Genomic DNA, 18,017 nt, shown 5'->3' on the forward strand with positions numbered 1-18,017 from the left:
TAAATCTGGGGTGACATTGTTAAAATACAGTTACACTCATAGTTTTCAAACATAGGGAACCTCATTGATTAATGTGGTGAATGCAATATACTTTGGCTCTGCTTGTTTGTATAGACACCTAACAGCAGGGTAAAATCTGGGGTGACATTGTTAAAATACAGTTACACTCATAGTTTTCAAACATAGGGAACCTCATTGATTAATGTGGTGAATGCAATATACTTTGGCTCTGCTTGTTTGTACAGACACCTAACAGCACGGTAAAATCTGGGGTGACATTGTTAAAATACAGTTACACTCATAGTTTTCAAACATAGGGAACCTCATTGAATAATGTGGTGAATGCAATATACTTTGGCTCTGCTTGTTTGTACAGACACCTAACAGCAGGGTAAAATCTGTTTTAAGAGTAAAACTAGGGTTCTACAACATGATGTTTCAAAAACTAGAGTAACATTTTACCCCAGACACCCCTTAAGTTTCGCCTCTGCCTCTGGTAATAAATAATAATTGCGGGAAACCGTTAAGGTTGTGCGAATAACTACTGAAAGTGTTTATCATTTATTTATTTACAAATAAAATGATTGAAATGATGACATCACAATGATGTAACATGACATCAGTCCAGCACAGGGCACGATAGTTGGCACGCCTGTACTTAACTTGGAGATTAAAGTTCATGGGAATCATGGCTACCACCATTATGGGTATTTGTGTCTTTAAGCAAGACACTTACCTGCTATTGCCCAAACTCAGTGGTCACTTATAGGTTGTCCAAATTGTCGGCATACAATAAAACAATCACCCACAAATTTACATAGGCGGTAACTTGTAAGCTGGCACAAAGTGTATGAAACAAAACACCCGTGTTACAACGAGTGTTGTCCTGCCATGGGAGGATAAATAAATTACATCAGTTCATTCATGAAGCATTACATCACGATGATGAAGCATTACATCACGATGATGTAGCATGACATCACGATGACATAGCATGGCGATGGGGTTCACTCAAGTACCCGCTCTCACTGTCAACATAACTCTCGGCACGAAGAAAGACAGATTTAAACTTATGTTTTTGACCACTAGATGATGCTAGCACATCATTCTCAAGGTCAACCGTATCACCATTAGGTGTCGTGAGAGTATATTTCGGAAGTGACATGTTACTTGCTTTCTGTGACATCAAATCAGTCACTATGACATCAGAAGATTTGGAACAATCAGAATAAACTTGGTTTGACGTCAGTTGGTTGCTCGCACAAAAAACAAATGATTCGTCGTTTGGTGCAAAGTTGATTGTCTCATCTTGATAGTGATGCAATAATGGTGTTTCTGATTGTTTGTTCTTTTCTATTTGCTTAATAAAACTTTGTAGATCCCGTGACAAAGCAGATACCTGGGTACAACGACGACTCAATAACATAAGTAATCAAAAACTACCACCAAATATCTTACCTTGGAGGCATACCCTCGCAGTTTGAATAAATATTCACCATGATAATTCTCATCACTTTTCATATGGTAGCGTGAATAACCTCGAGAGGTGGTGCGAAAATCACAAGGTGGAAGGTGGCCAAAGTCACTGTCAGATTCCGAAGCAAAGTTCTTTGATAGAATCTCCCTTTCCTAAAGGAAATATTAAGTTAAACTGGATTTTTGCTTTAGGGTTGGAGAACCAGGAATCCTGGGTTTGAATCTAGCCCAGGGTGGGAGAACCAGGAATCCTGGGTTCGAATCCAGGCCAGGGTTGAAGAACCAGGAATCCTGGGTTCGAATCCAGGCCAGGGTTGGAGAACCAGGGATCCTGGGTTCGAATCCAGGCCAGCGTTGGAGAACCAGGAATCCTGGGTTCGAATCCAGGCCAGGGTTGGAGAACCAGGGATCCTGGGTTCGAATCCAGGCCAGGGATGGAGAACCAGGGATCCTGGGTTGGGTTTCGAATCCAGGCCAGGGTTGGAGAACCAGGGATCCTGGGTTCGAATCCAGGCCAGGGTTGGAGAACCAAGGATCCTGAGTTCGAATCCAGGCCAGGGTTGGAGAACCAGGGATCCTAGGTTCGAATCCAGGTCAGGGTTGGAGAACCAGGGATCCTGGGTTCGAATCCAGGCCAGGGTTGGAGAACCAGGGATCCTGGGTTCGAATTCAGGCCAGGGTTGGAGAACCAGGGATCCTGAGTTCGAATCCAGGCCAGGGTTACCTGTTGAACATTAGCTGAATGAATATCTTCCATATTTTTTTCTCGTTTTGATATTTTTCTTCTTCGTCTTCTACGCCTGCTCTGTAGTGACACCTGGTGTTTCAACTTCCGAGTGGTTCCTGTCATCGGTGACTCAGCACTTTTACCAATTGTTGAGTCATTGGATTTGGCGCATAGTTTTGGCAAGTCATAAAAAGTGATGTGTCTTGAAATACTTGGTTCGCTATGCTTACGGACTGTGACATCATAACCAACATCTTGGGGAGTCAAATGTTTGTCGAAAAATCTCACTTGTTTTAAACTAGAGCCTTCGGAAGCTGAGCATGACAAACTGCATTGTTGAGGAACAATAAGCATTATGATGTAATTGATACCTTGAATCAATTAGGTCGGGGCACCGGCTTTAATACTATTCAAGCCATGCATGACCTTGGGAAGACATTTAACGACAATTGCTTTATTCCAGTGATCACTAATGGGTTGTTTAATTGTCAGGTGTATAAAACCACATACGTGGTAACTTGTAAGGTTGCAATTTCGCTTTAGCCGCCAATAGAGGGAAAATAAGTTACAAGTATAAAACAACCCATTAGTGACCACTGAGTTGGAAACAATTAATGTTAAGTGTTTTGTTCAGAGACACGTACAGCCACAATAACAGCAGGGCCGAGTGTTGGACCTGCATCTTCTGGTATCGAGGTGAGCGTACCACTGAGCTGTGGTGCCGGTTATAATGTCATAACAATTGTCTACTTACCCATGGTTTGATTGTGGGTTAAGTGTGTCCATTGTATTTGATTCTGGAATAAAATAAATAATTTAAAACAAGTAAAGTTTAATCTTTATCATAAATCATCACCAATGTTTTTAACTAAGAACAAAACCTTAACCTAAGCAATAATATAATTTATCCTTGCATGGCGGTGCATCGACAGTCGTTATAACACGGATGTTCTGTTTCATACACATCGTCCCAGCTTACAAGTTACCACGTATGTAACTTAATTATCCTCGCATGGCGGGGCAACAACAGTCGGTATAACACTGGTGTTCTGTTCCATACACCTCGTACCCGCTTACAAGTTACCACGTATGTAACTCATTTATCCTCGCATGGCGGGGCAACGACAGTCGTTATAACACGGTGTTCTGTTTTATACACCTCGTGCCAGCTTACAAGTTACCACATATGTAACTTATTTATCTTCGCATGGCGGGGCAACGACAGTCGTTATAACACGGTGTTCTGTTTTATACACCTCGTGCCAGCTTACGAGTTACCACGTTTGTAACTTTGTGGGTGATGGTTTTTCTGTATGGCTGATAATTTAGACAACCCATTAGTGACCTGTCCAGCGCCATGGCATAGTGGTTTGCGCACTCGCCTGTAACCAATAGGTAATGGAATCAAGACCTGTCGCTGCTCCCATTGTAGGCGTATGTGTTCTTAGGCAAGACACTTAACAGCAATTGCTTCAACCCAGTGGTCACTAATGGGTTGTCTAAATTTTCAGAAATACATAAAAATAAAACAATCACCCACAAAGTAACATACATGGTAACTCGTAAGCTGGCACAAGGTGTATGAACACCCGTGTTATAATGACAGTCGTTTTGCGGCCATGCGAGGATAAAATAAGTTACATTCATTTATTCAACCACTAGGTGGAGCGATTTAAAGATTTAATCGAAACAACTCTTACCTTTTGTAGTCGGAGAAAGTAATGAAACCAATTTTTTTTTTCCGTAATCAAAACATGATCGTTTCAAATCTTTGCTGCCCTTTAGTGGTGAGTTCTTCAAACCATCGATATTAATAATAACGCTGTCCTGTAACTTTGATTGTTTGGACTCTCTCCTGTCACCTAGGAGTGAAATCAAATCCACGTTTTCGGTTGAACCTGATGAAACTGAAAGTATTTCGAATTATTAATTAATGAGAAATATGTCACGTGTGCTTGTAAAAGACTGAGTAGACTTGGTGAAACATCTGCTATAGTATAATGAGTCTATACTCGATAATTGAAAACTTAATATTTTACCTTGGCTCGTTAATTCAGCTTCTCTTGTCCACAACTTGCATGAAAATTCTGATCTAAAAATAGACTGTTGGTAATTTTAATGAATGTGATAAAATTATTATAAATTTAACGGGCTTGATTCTGTGGGTGTATGTGTCCTTGGTCAAGACACTTAACAGCAATCACCCCAAGCCAGTAGTTACTAATGAGTTTTGTAACAATCACCCACAAAGTTACATACGTGGTAACTCGTAAGCGGGCACGAGGTGTATGAAAACAGTACACCTGTGTTATAACGACTGTCGTTGCCCCGCCATGCGAGGATAAATAAGTTACATACGTGGTAACTCGTAAGCTGGCACGAGGTGTATGAAACAGAACACCCGTGTTATAACGACTGTTGTTGCCGTATCATGTTAAAACAACTACTTACAAAAGAGTTTCGATGAGGCCCGTTGATAGATCGGGGTATAACTTCTCCGCTTGCAGCAAACCCTTGATTGAAATGCATTCCAATTCGCAATGGGTGAGAGCTCTTACATTGAACTGTGATGTCACAGTGGTGTCTCTCTGTGATGTCACATCGGGGCCAAATACGTCCCATTTGCCTGAAAATATTTACTCGAGTGAAAACTTGATTTAGCAAAATGTTGATTTACCTCGATAGCAAAGATCGAATAAATTTAAGCAACGAAGAGAAGGAAACTAGCAGCAAAACGACAGTTGTTAAAACACGCTACGAGTAAAAATTATGGAAGAAAAAATAAGTTAAAAAGTGTGACAGTTGAACTTAAAATGCTGAATCCACATAACATTCACCTAATATATTAACCATCACGTCACCCTTGCGGATTTCTATTGACCCGTTGCACAAGAAGTAGATATCGTGCAAGGGGTCCCCCTGGTGGATGATGTTGGGGCCGGGAGAAACTTTGTATCTCGTCATATGGTGGGATAGAAATCTTGTAAAACCCTGGGAAAATATATTTTGTATTTTAAATGTTGAAACAAATATATCACGATTGCTTATCGGGACTATTAAACAACTTTTAAAAACAAAGATAATGTAATAAGTAACATAGAAATCATCTTACTTGATTATTCTTCTGAAACATCGGCAGGTCAAGGATTTCTCTATGAATATGAACGTACACGTCAGACTGAATGTCGTTCGAAAAATCTTTTAAAACCTGGTTAAGATAAATTTATTATTTTATTATTAATATTTTGATAAATACATGAACATTGCTTTTTTTTGTCTGGCTTTATTTAACTCTTCAAATGCAAAACATAGGAAAGAAGAAAATTAGCAGAAAACAGCAATGTTGATAAAAACCCAAAGTTGAAATAAAAGCCTCGCAACCCACATCCCACCATAATACCCCCACCTCAGTTGGGTTCACCCCCCCATTCTGTCCCCATGACGCTTGAAACTGTTCAACCATTCGACGCTCCAACGATTTTGGTAATCTGTGATGTCATAATTATGTTGGTGAGGTAATTAAGACAGATTGTGATGTCATAAAAATAAATCAGATTTGAATTACAGGTTTATATTGGTTGTTACATCATGAGTGTGGTTGTTTGTATGAATAACACCAACATAGAAATAGCAACAAACCTATGGACACGAATCAAATCTTTTAAATCTCGCATTTTCGTATCAAACTGCGATTTTCTCACGTACATTCGCTGGATTGTGGCCGTCAAGTTTCCGAATATCACAGCGTGGATGAGGGCTGTGGGGTTTAGTTAATATCAAGACCTGGATTCGAACCCATGATCCCTGGTTCTCCAACCCTGGCCTGGATTCGAACCCAGGATCCCTGGTTCTCCAACCCTGGCCTGGATTCGAACCCAGGATCCCTGGTTCTCCAACCCTGGCCTGGATTCAAACCCAGGATCCCTGGTTCTCCAACCCTGGCCTGGATTCGAACCCAAGATCCCTGGTTCTCCAACCCTGGCTTGGATTCGAACCCAGGATCCCTGGTTCTCCAACCCTGGCTTGGATTCGAACTCAGGATCCTTGGTTCTCCAACCCCTGGCCTGGATTCGAACCCAGGATCTCTGGTTCTCCAACCCTGGCCTGGATTCGAACCCAGGATCCCTGGTTCTCCAACCCTGGCTTGGATTCGAACCTAGGATCTCTGGTTCTCCAACCCTGGCCTGGATTCAAACCCAGGATCCCTGGTTCTCCAACCCTGGCCTGGATTCGAACCCAGGATCCCTGGTTCAACACTAACCTCCAATTGTCATGACGCAGATAGAAAATATTTTCTCATTATTTGTGTTGGCCGAAACATTTCCGAAGCCAACACTCGTTAAGCTGCTGAGGGTGAAATATAAACTAGTGATATACGAGGTGACGACATCAGGACCACCAGTTCCATTGGAGTTGAATGGAAGGTGAATGGCGTGGCTCAGCTCGTACAACCAACCTGAATAAGTGAATATCGGGTATTTATGTGTAAGACCTCACCCATATAGAATAGTGCGTGGATAAGCGGACATGACTTTTGGTTGGTTTGGTCATTTATGTCCTCGTGGGTGGGAACTTAAGTGACTTATCCATGGTTGTCACTCCCATGCCCACAGTCAAGCTGCTGGAGCTATTGCAGTGTGTGGATAAGCAGACATGACTTTTGGTTGGTTTGGTCATTTATGTCCTCGTGGGTGGGAACTTAAGTGACTTATCCATGGTTGTCACTCCCATGCCCACAGTCGAGTTGCTGGAGCTATTGCAGTGTGTGAATAAGCAGACATGACTTTTGGTTGGTTTGGTCATTTATGTCTTCGTGGGTGGGAAGTTAAGTGACTTATCCATGGTTGCCACTCCCATGCCCACAGTCGAGCTGCTGAAGCTATTGCAGTGTGTGAATAAGCGGACATGACTTTTGGTTGGTTTGGTCATTTATGTCCTCGTGGGTGGGAACTTAAGTGACTTATCCATGGTTGTCACTCCCATGCCCACAGTCAAGCTGCTGGAGCTATTGCAGTGTGTGGATAAGCAGACATGACTTTTGGTTGGTTTGGTCATTTATGTCCTCGTGAGTGGGAAGTTAAGTGACTTATCCATGGTTGCCACTCCCATGCCCACAGTCGAGTTGCTGAAGCTATTGCAGTGTGTGAATAAGCAGACATGACTTTTGGTTGGTTTGGTCATTTATGTCTTCGTGGGTGGGAACTTAAGTGACTTATCCATGGTTGCCACTCCCACGTCCACAGTCGAGCTGCTGAAGCTATTGCAGTGTGTGGATAAGCGGCATGACTTTTGGTTGGTTTGGTCATTTATATTCTCGTGGGTGGAAACTAGGAGACAATGTGCAGCAAACACTCCTAATATTTTAATTTTGAAAATGTACAACGAAATAAATAAATCGGGTAAATTAGTTTCCTGCACCCTTCACCCACCAATACCATCCGTTTCGCCCCCGGATTGAGATTTGAACTCGTTCCAGCCGAGGGAGAACCATATGCAAGCCAGCCAGTGAGCGACCAACCCAAACAGCACAACCAGCATTGTTAAAACGAACATTCCATAATGTGACCAACGAACAATCTTGTTGTAGAGACGAAATAAACGAAGCAATCGAACAATCTTCAGCAATGCTATTGGCTGTGCACTCTGGGATCGAAAATAAAAATGTATAAAATTTGTTAAACAGCTACAACTTAAAAATATGTTTGTTAAAACTTTGGTGTTTGAAAAGTTGAGGTTTATGAGGTTTATGATATACAAACATCTGCAATATTCATTATTGTATATCCTACTAAAATAGAGACAATTTAATTAATTTAACATTATTATTTAAATTAATTGAATAAAGTCTACTGCTTGTTACGTTATCATTAACATAACATAAATGTTGTTTTTTCTTCGAAAGTATAAGGAAAAACCAATTAACTAAAACACGCTGCGAGTAAAAAGTACTTGAGTAAAACCAAGTCATGAGGTAATCTAAAAACATGTTAAATTTACAAAGTATTTCGAGTTTTATACATAGAAATAGAATAACTCACCCATGGTACATTAAACACATGAGATATGATATCTATGGGCACGGCGGCAATTAGATCGACGACCAACCAACCTTTGATGTAAGCCAGTGCCAACACTTTGGGATCCAACACCACGGCTCCCGACTTCGCCACAAACGTGGTACGGAACGATATCCCAATATCTAGGTGGGTGGGTATAAGTTGTTTATAGGGGTGATGGCAACGACAGTCTTTATAACATGTGTGTTCAGTTTCATACACCTCATGCCCGCTTACGAGTTACGAAGTATGTAACTTTGTGGGTGATTGTTTTTTTGTATGGCTGATAATTTGGACAACTCATTAGTGACCACTGGGTTAGAGCAATTGTCATTAAGCATCTTGCCCAAGGACACGCCCACAATGGTGGCAGCACAAAGCCTTAAACCCGGTATTCTCTGGACTAGAGGCAAGTACTCCAAACAGTTTACATTGGTAAATGGTGAAAATATATATAGACACATTTTTCTTGGGATTCTAGTGTATGACTGAATAACCGTCCATATTATTCGGTAAAACAATCAATAATATAGAGGTAGAATATATAATTGTGGTTCCGCTGTTTATGTAATATTACGATAAATATTCTTTAAAACAGAAACCAAACCATCAATAAAAATCAAATTTGTAAGAAGGAAACGAGACACGAAATATTTATGTGCATTATCAATATATCTAATTTTAAGCGACGTTTAGAGCAATAATTGTATCCCCCAGGGTTTGCTGATTAGATAAAGATTGTTCATAGAAAACATAAAACGTAGCGAGTATTTTAAACTAATATAATTTGAAATGAACTCAAGTAAATTTTTTCTTTTCTCAATTTATTTCTAATTTCTCTGAATTACGAAACCAGAATGAATAATTGCCCACGATTCAAACCGTTAATTGCACAAATTATAATTTTGTCGATAATTTTCTACCTGTCAATCAATACTGTATTGATTCGATTTAGTCGTTTTTTACAAGCACTGATGATGCCAACAGTTTTTAGTGTATGTTATACAAAAATCTTAATTTATGTTAGAGCAGGTGTTAGTTTAGGAATTTGCAATAATTAATTATAAAGTACAGAAGGCTGCTGTAAGATGTTTTTACATTTTTTCGTCTCATTTTAAAATAAACAAAAAATATTTACGGAATTTCATAACCGTATCCTCATCGATAGCGTTGTTAATTGTTATAAACACAATTATGGAATATTATGTGTTTACAATTAAATAAATGCTCACCGAGTAAAAATAGGATTTCTATGACGATGTCGATTGCGAAACTGACGGGGTTTGTATCTTTCCGATGAAAGAGGTCAGGTGACTGAAGTGTGTGGTTTGCACCACCGAATGACTGAGAAGAAAATAAACTTTTTAATTAATATTACTCTAGGAAGGGGTTAGAGGTTTATGGCTCGACGCTGCTACCATTGTGGGGTATATGTCTTTGGTCAAGACACCTAAAATAAAAAAATCCACAAAACATAATCACGGTTATGCGAGGATAAAGTAAGTTACATTCTTTGATTTTTAAATAAATATTACAAACAATTGATATTAGGCAAAATACATAATTCTTTGAAATAAAAACTTAAACTTAACTTAAAGTAGAAGAAATTAGCATGGGGGTTGAAATCGAATTAAGTTTTCCAGAGAGATGTTTCCATACATTATTAATAAGGGGTGGTTTGTAAAACAACCTTACATAATCAAAACCAATTTTATCTGACGCTTACCCTCGTCTAATTCCTAGGGAATTAAATATAAATTCTATTGGGCGTAAAATACAACTTTTATGCAAACCACATACAACTGTACAACTGTCAAAGTCGTCATCTTATACAACTTAAAACACCTTTGAAGGTTGTGTAATCATTTCAAAGTTAATGTTCTATAAAAATACTAAAGCATCCTCAAATACAACTTAACTGAAAGAAGATCGGAACAACTAAGGTTGTTGATTCGTTGCAACTGTGTCGGTAAAAAAATAACTTATGCAAACATCTTTAAAAAAAGTGAAACAATTTAAGATTTATTACAAAGTCCCCACCCACCTGTATGGCTGCATAGAAGGGAACGACAGCGGTTACGTACAAAGTAAGGAAGACCACGAACCAATCCCAACCAGACTTGAAGTTGCTTGAATGAGGAATAACAAACCTTGACGACATTTTGCCGCTCATTTTTAACTCCGAGTAGCCGCTGAAACATCTCTGAAAGAGGGGGAGGGGTGTTGTATGTTAGACAGTGAGCATGAGGTGTATGAATACGCCATGTGTGTCTGGTGTATAAGAAGACACCCATGTTATAACTCGACAGCAAGCATGAGGTGTATGAATACACCATGTGTGTCTGGTGTATAAGAAGACACCTATGTTATAACTCGACAGTGAGCATGAGGTGTATGAATACACCATGTGTGTCTGGTGTATAAGAAGCCACCCATGTTATAACTCGACAGCGAGCATGAGGTGTATAAATACACCATGTGTGTCTGGTGTATAAGAAGACACCTATGTTATAACTCGACAGTGAGCATGAGGTGTATGAATACACCATTTGTGTCTGGTGTATAAGAAGACACCCATGTTATAACTCGACAGTGAGCATGAGGTGTATGAATACACCATTTGTGTCTGGTGTATAAGAAGACACCCATGTTATAACTCGACAGTGAGCATGAGGTGTATGAATACACCATGTGTGTCTGGTGTATAAGAAGACACCCATGTTATAACTCGACAGTGGGCATGAGGTGTATGAATACACCATGTGTGTCTGGTGTATAAGAAGACACTCATGTTATAACTCGACAGTGGGCATGAGGTGTATGAATACACCATGTGTGTCTGGTGTATAAGAAGTCACCCATGTTATAACTCGACAGTGGGCATGAGGTGTATGAATACACCATGTGTGTCTGGTGTATAAGAAGACAGCCATGTTATAACTCGACAGTGGGCATGAGGTGTATGAATACACCATGTGTGTCTGGTGTTTAAGAAGACACCCATGTTATAACTCGACAGTGGGCATGAGGTGTATGAATACACCATGTGTGTCTGGTGTATAAGAAGACACTCATGTTATAACTCGACAGTGGGCATGAGGTGTATGAATACACCATGTGTGTCTGGTGTATAAGAAGACACTCATGTTATAACTCGACAGTGGGCATGAGGTGTATGAATACACCATGTGTGTCTGGTGTATAAGAAGACACCCATGTTATAACTCGACAGTGGGCATTAGGTGGATGAATACACCATGTGTGTCTGGTGTATAAGAAGTCACCCATGTTATAACTCGGCAGTGAGCCTGAGGTGTATGAATACATCATGTGTTTCTGGTGTATAAGAAGATACCCATGTTATAACTCGACGGTGAGCATGAGGTGTACTTACGTCCACAAATCTTCTGAAACATTTTTTCTTCTTCTTTGTTTGTAAACTCTCAGAAAGATTGTAAAGGACCGCCCGACTTCTGCGACGATGACTAAGGTGTTCAAACGATATTGGTGCTGACTCATCATCTGTTGATTGACAGGTGGCTTAACTGTTTGATTGACAGGTGAAAAAATAGCAACCATTTAAGTTACAGTTGCGAATAAACCAACCAAAGTAATTAAAGTAAATAGTTACCTTCGTCATCTCCAGGTGTTGAGATCTGTTTGTAGGAAACGAGGAACATACCAGTCCCGTTGGGGTTGTTTTTGATGGGAATTATATCCATTAAACACAGGAAAGAGGAACCTGAGGAAAAATATCTTTGTATTGAAATCATGAATGTACTTGGGCAAAACACTTGGAACGAGGTGTATGAAACAGAACACCCGTGTTATAACGACTTTCATTGCCCCGCCATGCAAGGATCAATAAGTTGCATTCATATAACCACCCAACGTTAACAAACGACGTACCTCCCTTCTTGTACAAAATAGTTTCCATTTGTAGTTTGGTTTGCGTTTCAAGGGCTTCCCTTATTTTCAAAATATCTGAGTATTCTGTTTCTGCTCCGTACAAGAAATCACAGGAACAGCTTTGTTGGATTATCTGCAAACAACAAATACTTCGTTATCGTCCTTCAGGTAAGAAACAGCATCACTTATTATTACTTGCTCTTCTTAAACAGGAACAGGACACCGCAATTGCGTTTATCATATAATAATCATAAAAAGAATATATAAAAAAAGGGGGTCAGGTTTCCTGGCACCCCCCCCCCTGGTTGCGCCACTGTATATGACGTCACACAGCCCACCTGTGACCTATTGAACCCTGTCAATTCACAAAAGCCGTCTGAGCAATACACGATGGGGAATTCCCCGGCAATCTGCGCCGATCCAAGAACGAAGCTGCTGTCTGTAAAGGTCAATGAAAGGTCACGTTGATCAATTATTTTAATTGGATTGCAGCTTTAAATTAAACAGATAATATATTCGGGAATTTCCCTTAGTTGAAATTGGGAGTTACCCAAATTGCAAGGCAAATAACGACTTGTTTAAACTTTTGTAAACTTTAAAACATGACGCCGTGGTCACAAATCGTACTGTGACGTCACAGTAAAGTCAACTCCACTATTGTAATCAAATAATCGATGGAACCGCAACGTAATATTGTCAATTATTCGTCATTAATCCACGCGCGAATAAATAATTAACTACGAAACAAACCCGACAATGTTACGTCATAAAAGACATAAAATAATCGATTATTTCGGGTTTTTTGAGACATCGGAATTTTTAACGAAAAATAAAAGAAATTTCTTGAAATTTAAAAGTTTACAAACATACGATACGCAACGTCGTGTTTCCACGCGTGTTTAGGGAAGATAAATATTCGCGCCGTGTTGGCAAGCTAAACAAATATTTTACTCACGTGTTCCATTGAAGCGTGTGGACACCGTCTCCAGAAAGTCGGTGTGCGAAAAACTAGAGCTTTTGATCGGCATAACTAAACTGAAACTTTATTTAAAATAAAAATAAGAATATTAGATTTCTCTATAGATTGTATATTATGACGTATCTCATTTAGTTTAATGAGTTGTGAAGTTTGTTGATTGGATGAAAGTGATTAGTTTCCTAATTAATTGGCAAGGGAGGCGTTCGCGCCATAAAATAAAAATCGATGTTTCTCTGAATGTTTGGTACAAACGTATTTATGACGTAATAGACACATGTTATATTCAAGATAACCTACGTCAGAAACACTAACAGTAAAATTATTAAAAATAAATAAATATTCCACCAGCGCTTACCCCTTGTTTTGCGCAAGTTATTAATTGAACAGACATTTACAAATTGTTAATTCATGTTTGGCCGCAACTGGTTGACAACCATTTGAATATTAACTGAAAAATAGTAGAGTGGGGAAAGATGGGACACCTTTAGCACATAATATCCAAATATCCTGATCGTGTTTTAAACAATTAACAAAGGTCTATGGGAGTCGTGAGGATACGGTTTTATAATTTTTTAAATGTTTTTTTTGTTTACTTACAAACGGGTCGAGAAAATAGAATAAAAGGTGTCCCATCTTCCCCCACCCTAACTATGTTAATAAAATTCATACTTTTGCCCCGATTCAACTAATGTTATTTAATATATTTCGCCGAAGCCACTTCTCATATATTATCTGCTCGTGACTGAGTTTCAAATATATTTTTTATACATGTACTATTTTGTTGTAACAGCATTATATTATATTTGAATTAACCCAAAAGGTAAAAACTAATGATTTAAAAGCAAACGTCTCAACATCGTCTAACTTAACAGAACAAAGCTGTTCAACATCCTTGTTATATTACATTTAAACACACTGTGTGTTCATATACTTGTTTATGCTTGGTTATAGTTACCATCGGCGCTTTTGCTGCACATAAGTTATTTTACTGCGCTAACTCTGGCTTAGATCTAGGAACCCATGACTTCCCTCACTGTAGGAACTCTCAAATAAAATAAACAATATTTTGTCTGGTTACCACTTAAATAAGTTTCCAGCCACTGCCTTTACGCGTGTGCGTGCTATAGATTGGTTACATAATGAAATTTAAACCTAAACCATGCAGTATTCAGCTACAGTCGACAGTCTACCCAGCAATCGTTTGCAGGTTAGATAAAATATTCTTCGATCGCGCGAATAATAAACGATCTTCGCTCAACAGATGTCAACGAATAAATCGAATTATACGATCACTGTACGACAATTGTGATGTCACAACAGTAACTGTCAAGGATCTGGAAAACATATTTTGTGACAAAACAATAATTATATGCATTGAACGCGTCACAATACTCTTTAAGTTGTTCATTTTGACAAAATAATCGCAAAACAAGTTTACTAGAACATGATTCGTGCGTCACAGTAAGCATAATGATGTTGTTCATTGTCTTAAAATACGCACTTACAGCCGATTATGACTAAATAACACGACAATATACATCTGGTCTGTGCAACTGCCTGCAAATTAAACTTACAACTGCCTAATATAAACGATTTGCACCCTGGAAACGCCGTTGAACAACAACAATTACACGCACCTACAAGCACAAGGGCTCTGCTATTTAAACAACAAGGCAATTAACCATCACTCACAACTTCTAGCCACTGTAGGCCTCGCGAATTAGCCGTCGATCGATATTTAGCTGCACAAGCGGCCACCAGGGTGTCTGCTAAATTACTGCAACCATCCCAAACAGAAAGTGGCGCTGGTGAAGAATCTTCCCCCTTATTACCTAATTACTAAACCTAAACTATTCCCCTATGTATTGTCTAATCGGGCAACGGACGATTCCTTACTAGCATCCACTAAACTGCTTTAACCAACCAATAAGCTCCATCCCGCCAAACCTTACCCGGCCTTGATATTTATTTTTTTGTATCTCCTACTTAGGCTGACTATTCTATAATTTATGCAAACTAATAAATTAAACTATTGCAGTGTGTGGATAAGCAGACATGACTTTTGTATGGTTTGGTCATTTATATTCTCATGGGTGGAACTTGAGTGACTTAACCATGGTTGCCACTCTCTTGAATACATACGATTGTGCAATTGTCAATTTATTTTATGCTGTCATGAAATGTAAAAATACGAAAAAATGATTGATAAGTTACTTTTTATAAAAGCACCGTGTTTAATACTGCATAAGTACCACCAGGTAACTGCAACCGCTTTTTTAGTGACATCATCAATTTATGATGTCATAAGCTTACAGAAGCAAAGTTGTAAATGACATCATAGATTGATGATGTCATACTATAATGACATCATACATTGATGACGTCATATCATGATGACATCATCACAGCTCATCATAGATTGATGATGTCATACTATAATGACATCATACATTGATGACGTCATATCATGATGACATCATCACAGCTCATCTCCCACTTTCTCCCCGAGAGCATCCGGCATCTTTAGACGAAACTCCTCGATGGTGAGAGCTTCGTCGTGGTCGATGTCTTGCGTCTTGAAGAGGTCGGTGATCACTTTTTCGGGGGCGTGACCGGGGAGCAGATGGGCGTGGCCACGTTCCACTTGATCGAGTATGAATGATGTCATCTGTGGGGTGGTAACTTTTTCATAGTGTGTGACAATCGCCACTTATGTGCTAGGCATAGCCGGGGTTATAAACTCATGTCCTGCATGATATAAATGACCAAACCAACCAAAAGTCAGGTCTGCTTATCCACACACTGCAATAGCTTCAGCAGTGAGTATATGTACCAACCATAGACACCACATACTCACCTCAGGCAGCGAAACTTGTTCATCTTTGTCTTCATCCATTGCCGCGAAAACTTCTTCCTTACTTTGCGGCGAATATTCTTTGGACCACACGAAGGTGAAACCTTCAGGCAGAGATTCCTGGATCTTGTGGAGATGGAACGTGTAAACGAGGACGGCACTTCCGGGAATGTTCAGTGAATCTTGTTAGAAGAATAATAATTGAGGACCAAGTTCCATGACATATATATATTAACCTCAATCAGTTATGTCTACTAAAATTATACTTCGTAAGCGGGCACGAGGTGTATGAAACAGAACACCTGTGTTATAACAACTGTCGTTTCTGATCACGCGAGGAGTTGTTTTATCTTTTTATCCAAGTTTTATCCACATTTTATAATCTTTGAATCCCACAACCAACTTACCCCTTCCTTGCTCCCCGTACCCAATATGTGGGGGGACAACCACCCTCCTAATCTCACCCACACACATCCCGGTTAACCCCCTTTCAACCCCGGGGATAAGTTCACCCCGACCGAGGTAGTTTCCCCAATCACCCGTACTGTCAGTGCTGTGGAACAAAAACAAGTGTTACAAAAGAATGGAATTTTATATCCCCATGTGCGGGGCAACAGCGGTTGTTATAACACGGGTGTGAACCCACCACTCTTGGCCTTGAACCCACCAACCCAAACACACGCACCTTGATTCAATGAACGTTCCATCCATAAGCAAGAGTTTATAATCATACGTGAGGTAATTCCCCTTCCTCGCTACTACGACCCCGTCCTCCAAACAAGATGGCGGCATCGACTCGACTTTGATCTCAACATCATCCTTGGGATTGTGGAAGTCAACGATATGAACGGAGAATATGAGGACGGCACTACCCGGGATACGACCCTCTGTGATGTCATAATGGAGTCGGTAATATGTTGAGATTTCATAAAAGAATTGCAAAAGCTTTATAACATTAACAAGAAGTCAGGAGAGTTTCAACAAAACGATGACGCCACTGTTTGCCAAGGACACAAATGGTGGGTGCACTTGTGTACAACTTTATAAACACTGCCAGTTCAGCTCTCATTTTACACTGATGATGTAAGAGACGCATGCAGATGTTTCACTTGGTTCATCATCAGTGTAAAGAGAGCTGGGTAGTCTTATGTCCGCGCTTGTAGCTGGGTAGTCCACACAGCAACCACAACAACCCACCTATGCCAGGCTCCCCATACCCCAGGTGTGGGGGTAGTTTGATGACCCTTCGTTCACCCATGCAAGACCCCACCAACCCCAACTCCATCCCGGGTATCACCCGTTTAAACCCAACGTACGTGTCGTATGTTTTATTCCGTTGGTAACTGAGAGAAAGAAAGGAAATTTTAGATTATCATAAGATGTTTCTGTTTCATATGATTGAGAGTAGATTTTTTATGTGACAGTCGTTATAACACGGATGTTATGTTTCATACACCTCGCACCAACTTACAAGTTACCACGTATGTAACTTTGTGGGCAGTTATTTTTTGGTATATTTTTTTTTTATTTATTTTTTATACTCCATACTCAATGATAAGAAGACACACGCGTGATGTGACTTCACACACACGCAGTAAGAACCCACAACACCCCACCTTGAATCGAACAAACTTCCATCAGCAAAGCTTCCGTTGTAATGATAACGAACAAAATCCGATGATTCAAGTTTTCTTTCGCACCCCTCAACTTCAACCACAATTTTAATCTGGGGTTCGTCTTTTGGGTTGTGGAAATCTATGATTTCTATGTCAAATACTATCGTTGCTGAAGCCGGGATGTTTTTACCTAAAAGAAAAAATTTAAACGCTTAAAAATTATAATTTCTTTTTTTATGAGAATTTTAGATTAAAAAATGTTGATATATGAAATATTTAATTAAAAGTAAAAAAACAGTTTCAGGGAATTATCTGATGGATTTCATGAATCTGGCCCTGATCTAATGCTCATGAAGTTGAAATAAAACTAAGGATAAGCGCTACAAACTATAACAAACAA

At 39.6% G+C, this 18,017-nt stretch overlaps 2 protein-coding genes across 3 annotated transcripts in view; both read right to left on the reverse strand.

Annotated features, from left to right (window-relative positions):
* Positions 1–542: 542 nt before the first annotated feature.
* LOC104266010 (potassium voltage-gated channel subfamily H member 8-like) lies at positions 543–13,641 on the reverse strand. Of its 2 annotated transcripts, XM_009861305.3 has the most exons (21): positions 13,124–13,641; positions 12,507–12,607; positions 12,169–12,301; positions 11,891–12,001; positions 11,654–11,781; positions 10,304–10,462; positions 9,492–9,603; positions 8,242–8,402; positions 7,633–7,846; positions 6,465–6,659; positions 5,843–5,960; positions 5,610–5,691; positions 5,316–5,411; positions 5,041–5,194; positions 4,655–4,829; positions 4,243–4,295; positions 3,904–4,110; positions 2,958–3,000; positions 2,201–2,531; positions 1,459–1,629; positions 543–1,399 (listed from the first exon to the last, which is right to left on the reverse strand). In XM_009861305.3, the coding sequence occupies exons 1-21, from the start codon at positions 13,194–13,196 to the stop codon at positions 980–982; spliced, it is 3,237 nt and encodes a 1,078-aa protein (XP_009859607.1). In that variant the 5' UTR covers positions 13,197–13,641; the 3' UTR covers positions 543–979. The 2 variants fall into 2 exon arrangements, with proteins under 2 accessions (XP_009859607.1, XP_026691793.1); XM_026835992.1 differs by lacking the exon at positions 13,124–13,641 and having other exon boundaries at positions 12,364–12,508.
* Positions 13,642–15,291: 1,650 nt separating this feature from the next.
* LOC100177617 (peptidyl-prolyl cis-trans isomerase FKBP9) overlaps positions 15,292–18,017 on the reverse strand; it is a 5,703-nt gene continuing 2,977 nt past the window's right edge. Inside the window, exons 7-12 of the mRNA XM_009861233.3 lie at positions 17,618–17,807; positions 17,199–17,344; positions 16,687–16,888; positions 16,409–16,554; positions 16,005–16,183; positions 15,292–15,815 (exon numbers count right to left, since the gene is read on the reverse strand). Of these exons, the coding sequence (XP_009859535.1) occupies positions 15,627–15,815; positions 16,005–16,183; positions 16,409–16,554; positions 16,687–16,888; positions 17,199–17,344; positions 17,618–17,807 (1,052 nt within the window). The 3' untranslated portion in view covers positions 15,292–15,626. The remainder of the gene's footprint in view (positions 15,816–16,004; positions 16,184–16,408; positions 16,555–16,686; positions 16,889–17,198; positions 17,345–17,617; positions 17,808–18,017) is intronic.

The sequence above is a fragment of the Ciona intestinalis genome, chromosome 9 (genome assembly GCF_000224145.3).
Source record: "Ciona intestinalis chromosome 9, KH, whole genome shotgun sequence".
Classification (NCBI taxonomy): Eukaryota; Metazoa; Chordata; class Ascidiacea; order Phlebobranchia; family Cionidae; genus Ciona; species Ciona intestinalis.

Bases quoted from the DNA above. Each gene is read 5' to 3' on its own strand.
- LOC104266010 (XM_009861305.3), bottom strand. From the start codon at position 13,196: ATGCCGATCAAAAGCTCTAGTTTTTCGCACACCGACTTTCTGGAGACG. The intron at 5,961-6,464 runs GTTAGTGTTGAA...TAAACCCCACAG, and splicing joins CTGCGTCATGACAATTGGAG to CCCTCATCCACGCTGTGATA. The intron at 4,296-4,654 runs GTAAGTAGTTGT...GTCTATTTTTAG, and splicing joins GGCCTCATCGAAACTCTTTT to ATCAGAATTTTCATGCAAGT.